The 13,974-nt window shown below is 39.7% G+C and overlaps 1 protein-coding gene across 2 annotated transcripts in view; it reads left to right on the top strand.

The window, feature by feature from the left end:
- Positions 1–1,658: 1,658 nt before the first annotated feature.
- Positions 1,659–13,974, top strand: part of LOC121397689 (protein diaphanous homolog 2-like) — a 260,585-nt gene continuing 248,269 nt past the window's right edge. Inside the window, exon 1 of one of the 2 annotated variants that reach the window (XM_041574891.1) lies at positions 1,659–2,510. In XM_041574891.1, the coding sequence (XP_041430825.1) occupies positions 2,301–2,510 (210 nt within the window). In that variant the 5' untranslated portion in view covers positions 1,659–2,300. The remainder of the gene's footprint in view (positions 2,511–13,974) is intronic. The other variant, XM_041574892.1, reaches the window with a different exon arrangement.

Genomic DNA, 13,974 nt, shown 5'->3' with positions numbered 1-13,974 from the left:
AATTAACCCTGTTTATTTCAGATCACAACTTGTTTTCTACAGCTTAGAAAGTTCATACAAACTTTGATGTGCTCTGAATTCTCACTGAAATGATCATACTCCATACAATCAGAAATGGAGAAAAAAACCTTTGTCTTTTGAATGGGGCCAGATGGTGTCTCATATTATTCCATCATTTGCATACCGTGTGTAAAAACATGTTTAAATTGTAGAAATATGTTCGCTATTTAAAATATTATAAAGAATTGTAACAGAATTGCTATGTGTGTGTGTTTAATGTAATTATATACCACCATTTGTAAAATATGAGAATATTTTAATCCATTTAGGCCGAGTGCTTTACTACAGGTCATAGAACTTCAAGGTGACTTGTAACATCTTTATATATTACAAAAGTGGGTGCATTATGAATTATAATATGCAAATTTCATTGAAAGTGCATTAACAATAATATTTCTGGGGCATGATTCAATACAGGATAGCAATGTGGCAACTTCTGTCCAAACATTTTGTGCAGCTTAATTCATAAGTATTACAGACAAATTCTTTTTACAAAGAACATTCTTTGCATTCATATGGTGGCTCTGGCTGAAATAACTTGTTGATCCTTGTTGACGCAGCAATTGTCTGTATTAGAAATAATGCTAGAGAAAAAAAAAGGGGGGGTCAAGGCTCCATAAATGCTACCCTTGGTCTACCAATGACAGGGGGGCCCAGGGGGGACAGGGGTCCCATGAGGCCATAATTCATATACAATTTCACTAAATATTGGTAAAACAGGTCAGCCTTTAGACATTTTGGGGACCTGGGAAATAATTTGCTGTGAGGCATAGTAATATCTAGTTAAGCCATTGATTGCTAAGTTACTGAAATCAAAATCTATTATAAACAAAGTGCACATAGTTCTTTAGAAAATGAAGAATAAGGTTAAAGGCATATATTTATTCCCAAAAATCTTAAGAGACACAGTTTTAATATTATTCTAGTTCTTTCAACACATGAACAAATCCTGAGCGAGAATGTTAAATGATCAATATCAATACACACACACCAATTATTTATAACAGACTTTCTATCATTTCTTAGCTTTGTACATTTGCAGTATCTGTCAGGATATGAGCAGCGTATTTAATACAAGTCATGAGAAGTATAGAATCAATCAGGTGATTACCGTGTAACAACAACTGTCAAGCTGTAAAAGCAATTGAAACATCTTGGCAAGTAGACAAGTGAAAATAGTTTGATTACATTTCAAAAGATAATTGTTTAAACTGGCCTTCAGTGCAAAAGATCACTAATGGTACAATAATTTAGGGACAGAGTTGTAAATGTTTTCAGCTGAGATAGATTTCACTGTCCAGCCTTTCAGGCACAACAGACTGGACAAGAATGCTAAACTCAAAGCTGTTGTTGTTTAGAAGAATGCACAGAAACAATGATGCATCCATAGTAGGGTTGTTTTTATTTTGAGGTATGAAATACATTTTCTGAAAACCCATTACCCAGCTAGTTCCGAATTCCAGAAAGGCCAACTCTCATAGATATCATTTTAGCAAACAATTCTATTCATTGGAAATTAGCTCCTTTTTCTCTGTAAGAATGAAACATTACCTTGTACTTGATAGCTACTAAGCCGCATGAAGCCACATTGGTGACTAAACAATCCTTTTGGGTTTATTTAATGTTTAAATTAAGTTTTTTAGGATTTTATTTAGTAAGCTATAGAGTATAGAGATTTAAATTACAGAAATATCCCTTTTCAAGAAAACCTTAATATTCCAGAAATGTTATCCCATATCTGTACAATAGAAGATATATAATTCTGCATACATTAATTACACAGAATGTTAGCCATTACAGATCAGATTCAGTAATTATATAGCCAAATTAATCTGCTATCTCCAAGATGCTGATAAAGAGTATTTTTATAATACAGCATATTTGGAACATTTTCCTATTCATCCAATTAAAAATGTAGTAACATTCACACTCCAGTTTGTAACCTATAGAAAAAAATCATATATCAGTTTTTAAGCAGCAGAAGTCAGTGCTAACTGTTGGTTGTTATGGGTTACTAGAGCTTGTATAAACAGTCCTCCTATTGTTTCTTACCCTTAAATGCAGATCATGAAATTAACAAAATGTTTACAAAAATCCTTATTGAATTTTTGATTTTTTTTGTGTTACGGGAAAACAACACCTTCATATTTATTAAACACTTTTCACCTCCTACTATTTCAAAATGCTTTTTGCATAGGAGAATTAACTATAATTTGTTCTTTTTGGTCCTAAATTTATAGATGAATGTTTTTGATCTTGAAGCAGCTTTTCCTATGGCAACTTACATTTTCGCAAAGGGTGCTCGAGAACAGTATGAGAAGCTGTCTAACATGTACAACCACACAAACAAGCTGTATGATCATTTAGGAGACTACCTCACTTTCGATACCAAAGCAGTGAGTGTGGAGGAGTTCTTTGGAGATCTCAGCAGTTTTCTGACATTATTCTTGGTGAGTGACCTAAAAACATTCTGTACAATTATTATTATGTTGCTTTTGCAACAGGACAAATATGTTGTGTTTTAAACTGTCTAATGCTATGACCTAAAATTCGAAGAAATTTAGGGGCAGATTTATCAAGTTTTTAAAATTCGAATCGAATTTGATTCGAGTTTTCAGGTCAATCCTATTCACCTGAGTTTACAAAATAAGATTTTTTATAATAAATTTTGATTGGTAGAATTTTGAGTTCATGGGAGTTTATGGGAGTTTTAAAAAAACTTGCATGAATTCGAAATTCGACCCTTGATAAATGTGCCTCTTTAAAAAAAAAAAATAATAATGTATACAGTATAGGTAACAGGTATTATTTTCCTTGCATAGGCTTGCTTCCTGTTTCTATACATTCAAATAAGATGTAGTATTTTCTAAACATATTTAGTCTTCTGGGAAAATGCCCCTGAAACAGTCATTTCAGACAAGACAACACTTGAAGAAGAAGCATATTCAGTTGTATAACAGTACGTATGTCTATATATAACCAGCCACATTAGCTTTTCTAAGACCAACATGGCAAACAGCAATTTTTACCCAATGTTAAGGTCTTTTTCACAAGATCATGACCCTTTAATGCTATCTGTAAATGAAAGAAAAGGAAAAAAGAAAGCTAGGCTAGGTATAAATATGAATGGAGTGAGAGAGTCAAGTGGAAAATATGGAAACAGGTCTCCATATGCAAGGTTACCAAGGGTCAGAGTGATTGTATAGAGAATTGAAGAAGACAGGAAGAAAAGTAAAACAAGTGTCTCTCTATAGAAAGTTATACATATTAATGTTAACCTTAACTTGTCAATGTTTAAAATACATAAGTGCATGGTTATAAATGAGGGGTGAATATAGTTAAGATATTTAACATGAAAATTTGGCTGATTGTTGGATAGCAAAGATTTGCAATTGAATGAAAGGGATCTATATTGTCAGAAAAGCAAAAATGGGATGTTTTGCCTGTTGATTTTGTAAATACAGATTGTGTTATGGTTTATATATAATAATTGGGTGTTGTTTTATATTATTTATAGGGAAAATGATTTAAGTGAAAAAACATTGAGAGAAAACAAAATATGTAGCCAAAATTCCAATACACATGATGAAACTGTCTATTGACTCTCCATTGACCTGGTTAGATGTGTAATATGGAAATTGTACACACTGTTTGTTGGTTCTTTCTAATTAGTTAGCCAATATGACAGCTAATAAAGAGTCATATTTAAACAATAGTTGATAAAACATACTTGCTAAATACAAAGGGCCAGATTTATGATGGGTCGAATTGAAAATTTGAATTCAAATTTTCAATTTTTTTTAAGGCCAAAACTGTCAAATTCGACTAGGGAATTATCCAAATTTGATTCGAGTTTTTAAAAAAGTTTGAATTTGATTTAACATACTCTAGCCTTTTAAGAATTCAAATTCGATTACTTGCCACCTAAAACATGATGAATTCATGTATAAGTCAATAGGAGAGGTCCAGTGACCAATATGTTTGTAGCCTTCCTGAAATCCAAGTTTTTTCAGAGAAAAAACTCAAATGGAGCTTATTCAAATTCGATTTGAGTTTTCGAGTCGGTATAATTTGTCAGAGTTTAGTGTATTCTATTTTTTTCTTAAATATCGAGTATATTTTAATATAAGGGACTTTAAAAAAAGAATTCGAAATTCTACCTTTGATAAATGTGCCTCCAAGGGGCACATTTACTAAGCTCGAGTGGAGGATTCGAATGAAAAAAACTTAAAATGTTGAAGCATTTTTTTGGGTACTTCGACCATCAAATAGGCTTCTATGACCTTCGACTTCAATTCAAACAATTTGAACTAAAATTCGTTCCACTATTCGACCATTCTATAGTCGAAGTACTGTCTCTTTAAAAATTACTTCGACTACATACTTCGGCAGTTTAAACCTACTGAGGTACAATGTTAGCCTATGGGGACCTGTGGGCGATGTCAGAAACAAACAGAATACCTCAGTAGCTAATCATATCAATGAAATACATGATGGCAATGCTAATACCATGACATTTTCCGCAGTTGAGCATTTTGAATACACCACTAGAATTGGGGACATTGATAAAAAACTTCTTCAATGCGAGGCTAAATGGATTTATTGGCTCTATAGCAGAGCCCCGAATGGCCTGAATGAAGGTTTCACATTCAAGCCCTTTTTATAAGTTTCTAGTGAAGTATATGTCATCTTGAAAGATTTTGGTATACATTGTTTCTTATTCCAGGTATTTCCCCCAGCACCATAGGGATGGCTCCCTGGAGTGACAGCGCAATGCTGAGATCAGTTATGAAAATAAATAGATCATTACATCCATCCAAGCTACGAAATAAAACTAAGATTGCATGATTCCTGTATACAATTTTTTATTATTCACTGACCCCTTGGCAATATACCTGTTCTTCTGGTACTTTATGGAGAAGACATGCGCAATAACCGAACTGGTTTGCTTTGGGGTGGATACATGGGGTGGATACCTTGTGTCACAAGTGTCCCTCTTGCTTCAGTGTCTTGTTATGTTTCCTATGGGGACCTTCCCCAGCACTTTTCTAGCCTTTTTTTTATCAAAGAAAAATCCTTCAATCGATCACTTAAATTCGTTCGAATCGTTTGATTCGTTCGAATCGTTTGATTCGTTCGAATCGTTTTTTACTTTCGATCGATCTAAGGATTTACGCTAAATCTTTCGAATTCGATATTCGAATTTGAAGGATTTAAATTCGAGGGTCGAATTTGAGGGTTTATTAACCCTCGATATTCCACCCTTGATAAATGTGCCCCCAAGTGTTTGATAATTTGATTTCAACTTCTATGTGGATTCCTAAGTACTTAACATATTTCAAACTTCATCTACTGAAATTCCATACAGAATAATACATTTAAAAGCAGCTAATCTGGCCTTCAATATACTTGAAGAACATACTTGAAAACTGCCTCTTAAAGTAGAATAAACATTTAACAAAAAGATAAACTAGTTATACTGCATTCTGTATGATGTTATGTTTTAGGGTTCTGTACCAGCCCTTTAGCAATGAAAATCTGTGCCTCTGCAAATGTCTCTTCTAGGGACCAATATACCATATGCTGTAAACACGGAATATAAAAAAGCAAAACACACAGCAATTCATTTGCATTCACATTACATGGCAGCTTAGAAACCAGGGCAATTTGTATCACAATTGATTTGCAATGATCTCTAAGCTTAGCTTCTCAACAGCTGCCCAGAACATACTGAGCATGTGCAGTGTCACTGCCACTTTAATAAAATCCCTTATGGTGAGCTTCTGTATACAACTTTGTATGCCTGGATCATTGCTGTTATAATGATGTTGAACCTTTACTGGTGCAGTGAGTTCAGCATATTAAATACAACACTTATAGCCATAGCCATTTTTAGAGTTTAGATCTCCTTTATTGGTAGCTCTCACATATGCAGTAGCAATGAATGGGTACTAATAATAAGCCACAATGTTCATCCATGCTGTTGCATGACTAGTCACTGTTCAGGTAATGTAATATTGCTTCACAACCACATGTTTAACAAGTCTTAAAAAAACATTCTCATAGAGCAGGGCAGGTCAGAGTAAGAAAGATATAGGGCATATTTCCTTTCAAGATACCAACATTTACCAAAGTTCAGGTTAAAGTGCAATGACCATCACCAGGAGATACATAATGTGTTTTTACTTGGTATAACATAAAAAATAATTGTTCATGCATCTGGGCAAAATAGTTTGTGAGTAGTGATGGGTGAATTTGCGCCATTTCGCTTCTCCGAAAAATTCGAGAATTTCGCGCGAAATTCGCGAAACGGCGAAAATTTTGCGAAACGGCACCGGCGTCTCGTTTTTGCGAATCTCGCAAATTCACCGAAAATTCGAGCCTGGCGAATAAATTCGCCCATCACTATTTGTGAGAATCAGGAATTCCACAAATGAGTGTGCTTTTCTTTCTTCAAATTTACAAAACAGATTCAGTAAATCTTTAAATGCACTAACTGTTAGCAATTTCTTGCTGCCAAATTATGTTGTAAATGCAAGTCTGAAATATTGTTTACAACAGTAGAAAGAGCATTCTTACAATTTCAACTGAGAAACAAATATAACATTGATAACATTGATAGTTCCAGATAACAGTGGAGCAACAATTGAGTAACAGAATTTTAGTCCAAAATTTTCCAAAAAAAATTGAAACCTGCAAAAGAAAATGTAAGGCATTGTTCCTCTCTTTTACCTAAAATTGATATACAGGCATAAGAAAATGCATGTTCATTTATTAAACACTTGCTGGTGGTGGAACACTATGGTAGTTTCACCCAGCTGCGTCATTCAAGGGTGGCCAATTAGTTACCAAATATATATTTTCTTTGTATAGACTTTCATGACATAAGAAACATTGTTAATTATAAAAAATGCTGCTTTGCTACATGTCTTGCTTCATCTTCCATTATTTCTATTACTGTCTAATGTTCTTTATGAACTCATTGATGGGGAGCTCTCTCTCCCACTGGTGATGTCCAGGATGCATTCCTGCAATCAGTCCATTCTTCTTATGTTGAAATATTTATTCAAGCATTTTTATGGCAACCAACACATTTCTTTTGTCTGTATACCTATTGATTTTATTGATTTCATGTTTTGCTCATGCGAGGGGTAGCAGCAGGTAGTCTGATGGCTCAGAATCTAGTGCTATTGTTCTTGAAATAGATAAGGAATTTTCAGCTGTTGCTCTTGGTAGGAGATGCACGAAGCAAACGCTAATGTGCAGAGATGCAGGCATTACAAATCTAAGTCATAGAAAGAATAAAGAAAGTTTTCTAAGTATTTTTGTGGCAGTGAATATGAGTTTTAGTGTTGACAAATGGAAAATATAACATGACTAGAAAAGGACAGTTGAAGGACTATGATCATTTGTTTGAATGAAACTAAGTCAGAAAATAAGTAGGTTTTGGGGGGTTATTTATCAAAGGTAGAATTTTAGAGTAATGTGAATTTTTTTTAAAACTCTAATAAATTCAATTTTATTCACAATTCGAATGATATGTTATTTATTTAAAATGTGGACATCTAAAATTTGATCGAATGATCCTACCCAAAAACTCAAATTGAATTACAATTGAGTTTTCCTCTGAGAAAAATCTTGACTTTTGCATATTTTTTGCATATTTTTTTGACACACAACTTTTTTTGTGACACGCAACATTTTTTCTCTCTTATTGGAGTCTATGGGGCATCATATTTGAAGCAAAACTTGCCAATAAAGTATAGGCAACTTTTATTCTAATTTTGGTTCTGTACATTACCACAATGAATTTTAAATGAAAAATCTCAGATGCAGTTGAACTGCATCAGCTTTAATTCAGTGGGTTGAACAAAAAAGATTGCATAGTATATAAATATGAGGAACTAAAACCTTTATTTAACACAATCACTTCATTTCAGGGGCTCAAAAGTAATTGGACAAATTAAAAAACTGAAAATTAAATGTTCATTTTTAATACTTGGTTGAAAATCCTTTGCTGGCAATGACAAACTGAAGTCTTGAACTCATGGACATCACCAGATTCTGGGTTTACTCATTTTTAATGCTCTGCCAGGCCTTTACTGCAGTGGCTTTCAGTTGCTGTTTGTTTGTGGGCCTTTCTGTACGAAGTTTAGTCCTCAACAAGTGAAATGCATGCTCAATTGGGTTCAAATCAGGTGACTGACTTGGCCATTCAAGAATATTCTTCTTTGCTTTAATAAACTCCTGAGTTCCTTTGGCTGTATGTTTTGGATCATTGTCCATCTGTATTATTAAATACCTCAAAATCAATTTGACTGCATTTAGCTGGATTTGAGCAGACAGTGTCTCTGAACACCTCAGAATTAATTTGGCTGCTTCTGTCCTGTGTCACATCATCGGTAAACACTAGTGTCCCAATGCATGCCCAAGCCATCACACTGCCTCTGCCATGTTTTATAGATGATGTGGTATGCTTTTTTCTTGCCATCATTCTGGTAGAGGTTGATCTTGGTTTTTAGATGTTTTTAGCAAAGTCCGATCTAGCCGTTCTATTCTTGAGGCTTATGAGTGGCTTGCACCTTGCAGTGCACCCAGGGCCGGAACTAGGGGTAGGCAGAGTAGGCCCATGCCTAGGGCGCAAAGCTGAGGGGGCGCCAGGCACGTACCTGCTCTGTCGCCTACCCCGTGTCCGGTCCTGTGTCTCCCTAACTGGCGCCGATAATTTCTGTTTTAATATGCGCTTGCGCGCATGCGTGTAGTTTCGCACATGCGCGCCGGCGCGCAGTTTCGCGCATGCGCGATTGAACACACACTAAGCCGGCGCCGTGCCCGGCCAGGTTGCCTAGGGCGTCTGGCCGGGTTGGCCCGGCTCTGAGTGCACCCTCTCTATTTACTTTGATATAGTCTTCTCTTTATGGTAGACTTGGATATCAATACGCCTACCTTCTGGATAGTGTTGTTCACTTGTTTGGCTGTTTTGAAGGGGTTTCTCTTCACCCTAGAAATTATTCATCCACCACTGTTGTCTTTCAAGGAAGTCCAGGACTTTTTGCGTTGCTGAGTTCACCAGTGCTTTCTGTCTCATGATGTACCAAACTTAAGATTTTGCCACTCCTAATATTGTAGCAATTTCTCCTTTGACCGTATGTTGTCTGTTCACAGCAAAATCTTCCACAGACAAGCAACCTCCTCAAATCAACTCCAGGGCTTCTGCTTCATTGATAATAACATAATAAAGGAATTGCCAATAGGGATGTAGCGAACGTCGGAAAAAAAGTTCGCGAACATATTCGCGAACTTGCGCAAAAATGCGAGCGGTTCGCGAACGGTTCGCGAACCCCATAGACTTCAATGGGAAGGCGAACTTTAACATCTAGAAAAGACATTTCTGGCCAGAAAAATGATTTTAAAGTTGTTTAAAGGGTGCAACGACCTGGACAGTGGCATGCCAGAGGGGGATCAAGGGCAAAAATGTATCTGAAAAATCTGCCTGTGTGTGCTTGGAAGAGATAGTGTAGGGGGAGAGCTGTTAGTGATTTCAGGGACAGATGATAGTAAGTTTGCTGGCTAGTAATCTGCTTGATACTGCTCTGTATTGGAGGGACAGAAGTCTGCAGGGATTTGAGGGACATTTTAGCTTAGGTAGCTTTGCTGGCTAGTAATCTACTGTTCTCTTTAAACAACTGCCATACGTTGACCTTGTAGGCATTGTTTGCCCAGTTTTTTTGGACGCAGCCACTGAAGCACAGTTGCCATAAAAAATATGCCATATAAATGCTGAAAATAGTAATTTTTCGCCATACGTTGACCTTGTAGACATTGTTTGCCCAGTTTTTTTGGTTGCAGCCACTGAAGCACAGTTGCCAGAAAAAATATGCCATATAAATGCTGAAAATAGTCATTTTTTGCCATACGTTGACCTTGTAGGCATTGTTTGCCCAGTTTTTTTTGGTCGCAGCCACTGAAGCACAGTTGCCAGAAAAATTATGCCATATAAATGCTGAAAATATGCATTTTTTTGGTTGCAGCCACTGAAGCACAGAGGCCAGAAAAATTATGCCATATAAATGCTGAAAATATAAATTTTTTTGGTTGCAGCCACTGAAGCACAGAGGCCAGAAAAATTATGCCATATAAATGCAGAAAATATGCATTTTTTTGGTCGCAGCCACTGAAGCACAGTTGCCAGAAAAATTATGCCATATAAATGCTGAAAATATAAATTTTTTTGGTTGCAGCCACTGAAGCACAGAGGCCAGAAAAATTATGCCATATAAATGCTGAAAATATGCATTTTTTTGGTCGCAGCCACTGAAGCACAGTTGCCAGAAAAATTATGCCATATAAATGCTGAAAATATGCATTTTTTTGGTTGCAGCCACTGAAGCACAGAGGCCAGAAAAATTATGCCATATAAATGCAGAAAATATGCATTTTTTTGGACGCAGCCACTGAAGCACAGTTGCCAGAAAAAATATGCCATATAAATGCTGAAAATAGTCATTTTTTGCCATACGTTGACCTTGTAGACATTGTTTGCCCAGTTTTTTTGGTTGCAGCCACTGAAGCACAGAGGCCAGAAAAAATTAAACCAGTAGGGTTTGCACCCTAGTTTGTAACGGTGGCGGAGGGAGGAGGAGGACGCTAAAGGACAGCTGTGTGTGGAGTCATGAGGCTTGAAGAGAAGGACAGCTGCATAGAAGTCAGAACAAGTCTTCCGGCGTGCAGTAACCCTCCGAGATCCACCCCTCATTCATTTTAATAAAGGTCAGGTAATCGACACTTTTGTGACCTAGGCGAGTTCTCTTCTCAGTTACAATCCCTCCTGCTGCACTGAAGGTCCTTTCTGAGAGCACACTTGAGGCTGGGCAAGACAAGAGGTTCATGGCAAATTGTGACAGCTCTGGCCACAGATCAAGCCTGCGCACCCAGTAGTCCAGGGGTTCATCGCTCCTCAGAGTGTCGATATCTGCAGTTAATGCCAGGTAGTCCGCTACCTGCCGGTCGAGGCGTTCTTTGAGGGTGGATCCAGAAGGGTTGTGGCGCTGCCTTGGACAGAAAAACATTTGCATGTCTGACGTTACAGACTGGCCAAAGGGCTTTGTCCTTGCAGGTGTGCTCGTGGCAGGATTACTGGCACCTCTGCCCCTGGAATGTTGATGAGTTCCTGAAGTGACATCACCCTTAAAAGCATTGTACAACATGTTTTGCAGGCTGGTTTGTAAATGCCGCATCTTTTCGGACTTGTGGTATGTTGGTAACATTTCTGACACTTTATGCTTGTACCGAGGGTCTAGTAGCGTTGCGACCCAGTACAGGTCCTTCTCCTTAAGCCTCTTGATACGGGGGTCCTTCAACAGGCATGACAGCATGAAAGACCCCATTCTCACAAGGTTGGATGCAGAGCTATCCATCTCCGCTTCCTCATTATCAAGGACTGCATCATCCACGGTCTCCTCCCCCCAGCCACGTACAAGACCAGGGGTCCCCAAAAGGTCACCACTAGCCCCCTGGGAAGCCTGCTCCTGTTGGTCCTCCTCCTCCTCCTCCACAAAGCCACCTTCCTCCTCTGACTCCACTTCTGGCACCTCTCCCTGCGTTGCAGCAGGTGCCTGGGTTCGTTCTGGTGATTCCGACCAGAAATCGTGCGCTTCCAGCTCCTCGTCACGCTGGTCTACAGCCTCATCTGTCACTCGTCGCACGGCACGCTCCAGGAAGAAAGCGAAGGGTATTAGGTCGCTGATGGTGCCTTCGGTGCGACTGACCATATTTGTCACCTCTTCAAAAGGTCGCATGAGCCTGCAGGCATCGCGCATAAGCACCCAGTAACGGGGGAAAAAAATCCCCAGCTCTGCAGATCCAGTCCTACCACCCAGTTCAAAAAGGTACTCGTTGACGGCCCTTTGTTGTTGCAGCAGACGTTCCAACATAAGGAGCGTTGAATTCCAGCGAGTCTGGCTGTCAGAAATCAAACGCCTGACTGGCATGTTGTAGCGCTGCTGAATGTCAGCAAGGCGTGCCATGGCTGTGTAGGAACGTCTGAAATGGGCCGACACCTTTCTGGACTGGGTGAGAACGTCCTGGAATCCTGGGTACTTGGAGACAGAACGTTGGACTATTAAATTTAACACATGTGCCATGCAGGGCACATGTGTTAAATTGCCTAGTCTCAACGCTGCCAACAGATTGCTTCCATTGTCACACACCACTTTTCCGATCTGCAGTTGGTGTGGGGTCAGCCACCGATCGGCCTGTGACTGCAGAGATGACAGGAGTACAGATCCGGTATGGTTTTTGCTTTCCAGGCACGTCATCCCCAAGACAGCGTGACAACGGCGTACCTGGCACGTCGAATAGCCTAGGGGAGCTGGGGGTGCACAGGTGTGGAGGAGGAGAAGGAGGACCCAGCAGCAGAGTAAGAAGAAGAAGAAGACGAGGTAGAGAGCGATGGAGGAGTAGAGGTGGTGGCAGAACCGCGTGCAATCCGTGGCGGTGACACCAACTCCACTGTTGTTGTTGAGCTACCCATTCCCTGCTTCCCAGCCATTACCAAGTTCACCCAGTGGGCAGTGTAGGTGACATACCTGCCCTGACCATGCTTGGAGGACCATGCGTCAGTAGTCATATGGACCTTTGGCCCAACACTAAGTGACAGAGATGCGGTAACTTGGCTCTGCACATGTTGGTACAGGTGTGGTATTCCCTTTTTAGAAAAAAAATTGCGGCTGGGTACCTTCCACTGCGGTGTCCCAATTGCTACAAATTTGCGGAAGGCCTCAGAGTCCACCAGCTGGTATGGTAAAAGCTGGCGGGCTAAGAGTGCAGACAAGCCAGCTGTCAGACGCCGGGCAAGGGGGTGACAGTCAGACATTGGCTTCTTACGCTCAAACATGGCCTTCACAGAAACTTGGCTGGTGGCAGATGACTGGGAATGGGAACAGGTGGTCAAGGTGGAAGGCGGAGTGGAGGGTGGTTCAGACGGGTCAAGGAGAGCAGAGGTAGAGCAGTAAGATGCTGGACCAGAAGGAGTGTGGCTTTTAGTTTGCCTGTTGCCTTTGAGGTGTTGCTCCCAAAGTGCTTTGTGCTTGCCGCTCATGTGCCTTCGCATAGAAGTTGTACCTATGTGGCTGTTGGGCTTACCAAGGCTCAGTTTCTGACTGCACTCATTGCAAATTACAATGCTTTTGTCAGAGGCACACACATTAAAAAAATCCCACACTGCTGACTTTTTGGAAGTGTGCGATCTGGCGGTAACAGTAGAAGTTGGCGGCATTGGCGGCAATGGCGGGTGCGTTGGCCGGCTGAACACAGGTGCCGATACATGTTGTTGCCCTACTGATCCCTGCGGGCTGTCCTCCCTGCTTCTTCTAAGTCTTATTCTCCTACTGCCTCTCTGACTCTCCGTCTCTCCATCTGAACTACCCTCCTCTTGCTCTCTTCTACTAGGCACCCACAAAACATCAATCTCCTCATCATCATTCTCCTCAGATGCATCAATTTCTTCTGACACATCACAGAAGGAAGCAGCAGCGGGGACCTCCTCCTCATCACTCATTATGTCCATCTCTATCGTGTTCTCTGCCAGAATTAAATCTGGTGTAAGGTCCTCATCTCCTTCATCTTCTTCTGGCAATAATGGTTGCGCATTACTCAGTTCAAGAAACTCATGGGAAAATAACTCCTCTGACCCCAGTGAAGAAGGGGCACCGGTGGTGGAGGAAGTGTTACGTGGGGTGGCCATAGCAGTGGAGGATGAGGAGGATGTTGTGGTAAAGTTAGAAACGGTAGAGGATGGGGTGTGCTGTGTAAGCCAGTCAACTACCTCTTCAGCATTTTGGGAGTTCAGGGTCATTGGCTTTTTAAAACTGGGCAATTTGCTAGGGCCACAGGATTGCATAGCAGCACGGCCCC

The sequence above is a fragment of the Xenopus laevis genome, chromosome 8S (assembly GCF_017654675.1).
Source record: "Xenopus laevis strain J_2021 chromosome 8S, Xenopus_laevis_v10.1, whole genome shotgun sequence".
NCBI classification, from domain to species: Eukaryota; Metazoa; Chordata; class Amphibia; order Anura; family Pipidae; genus Xenopus; species Xenopus laevis.
This window is presented reverse-complemented; position numbering and strand designations above follow the sequence as displayed.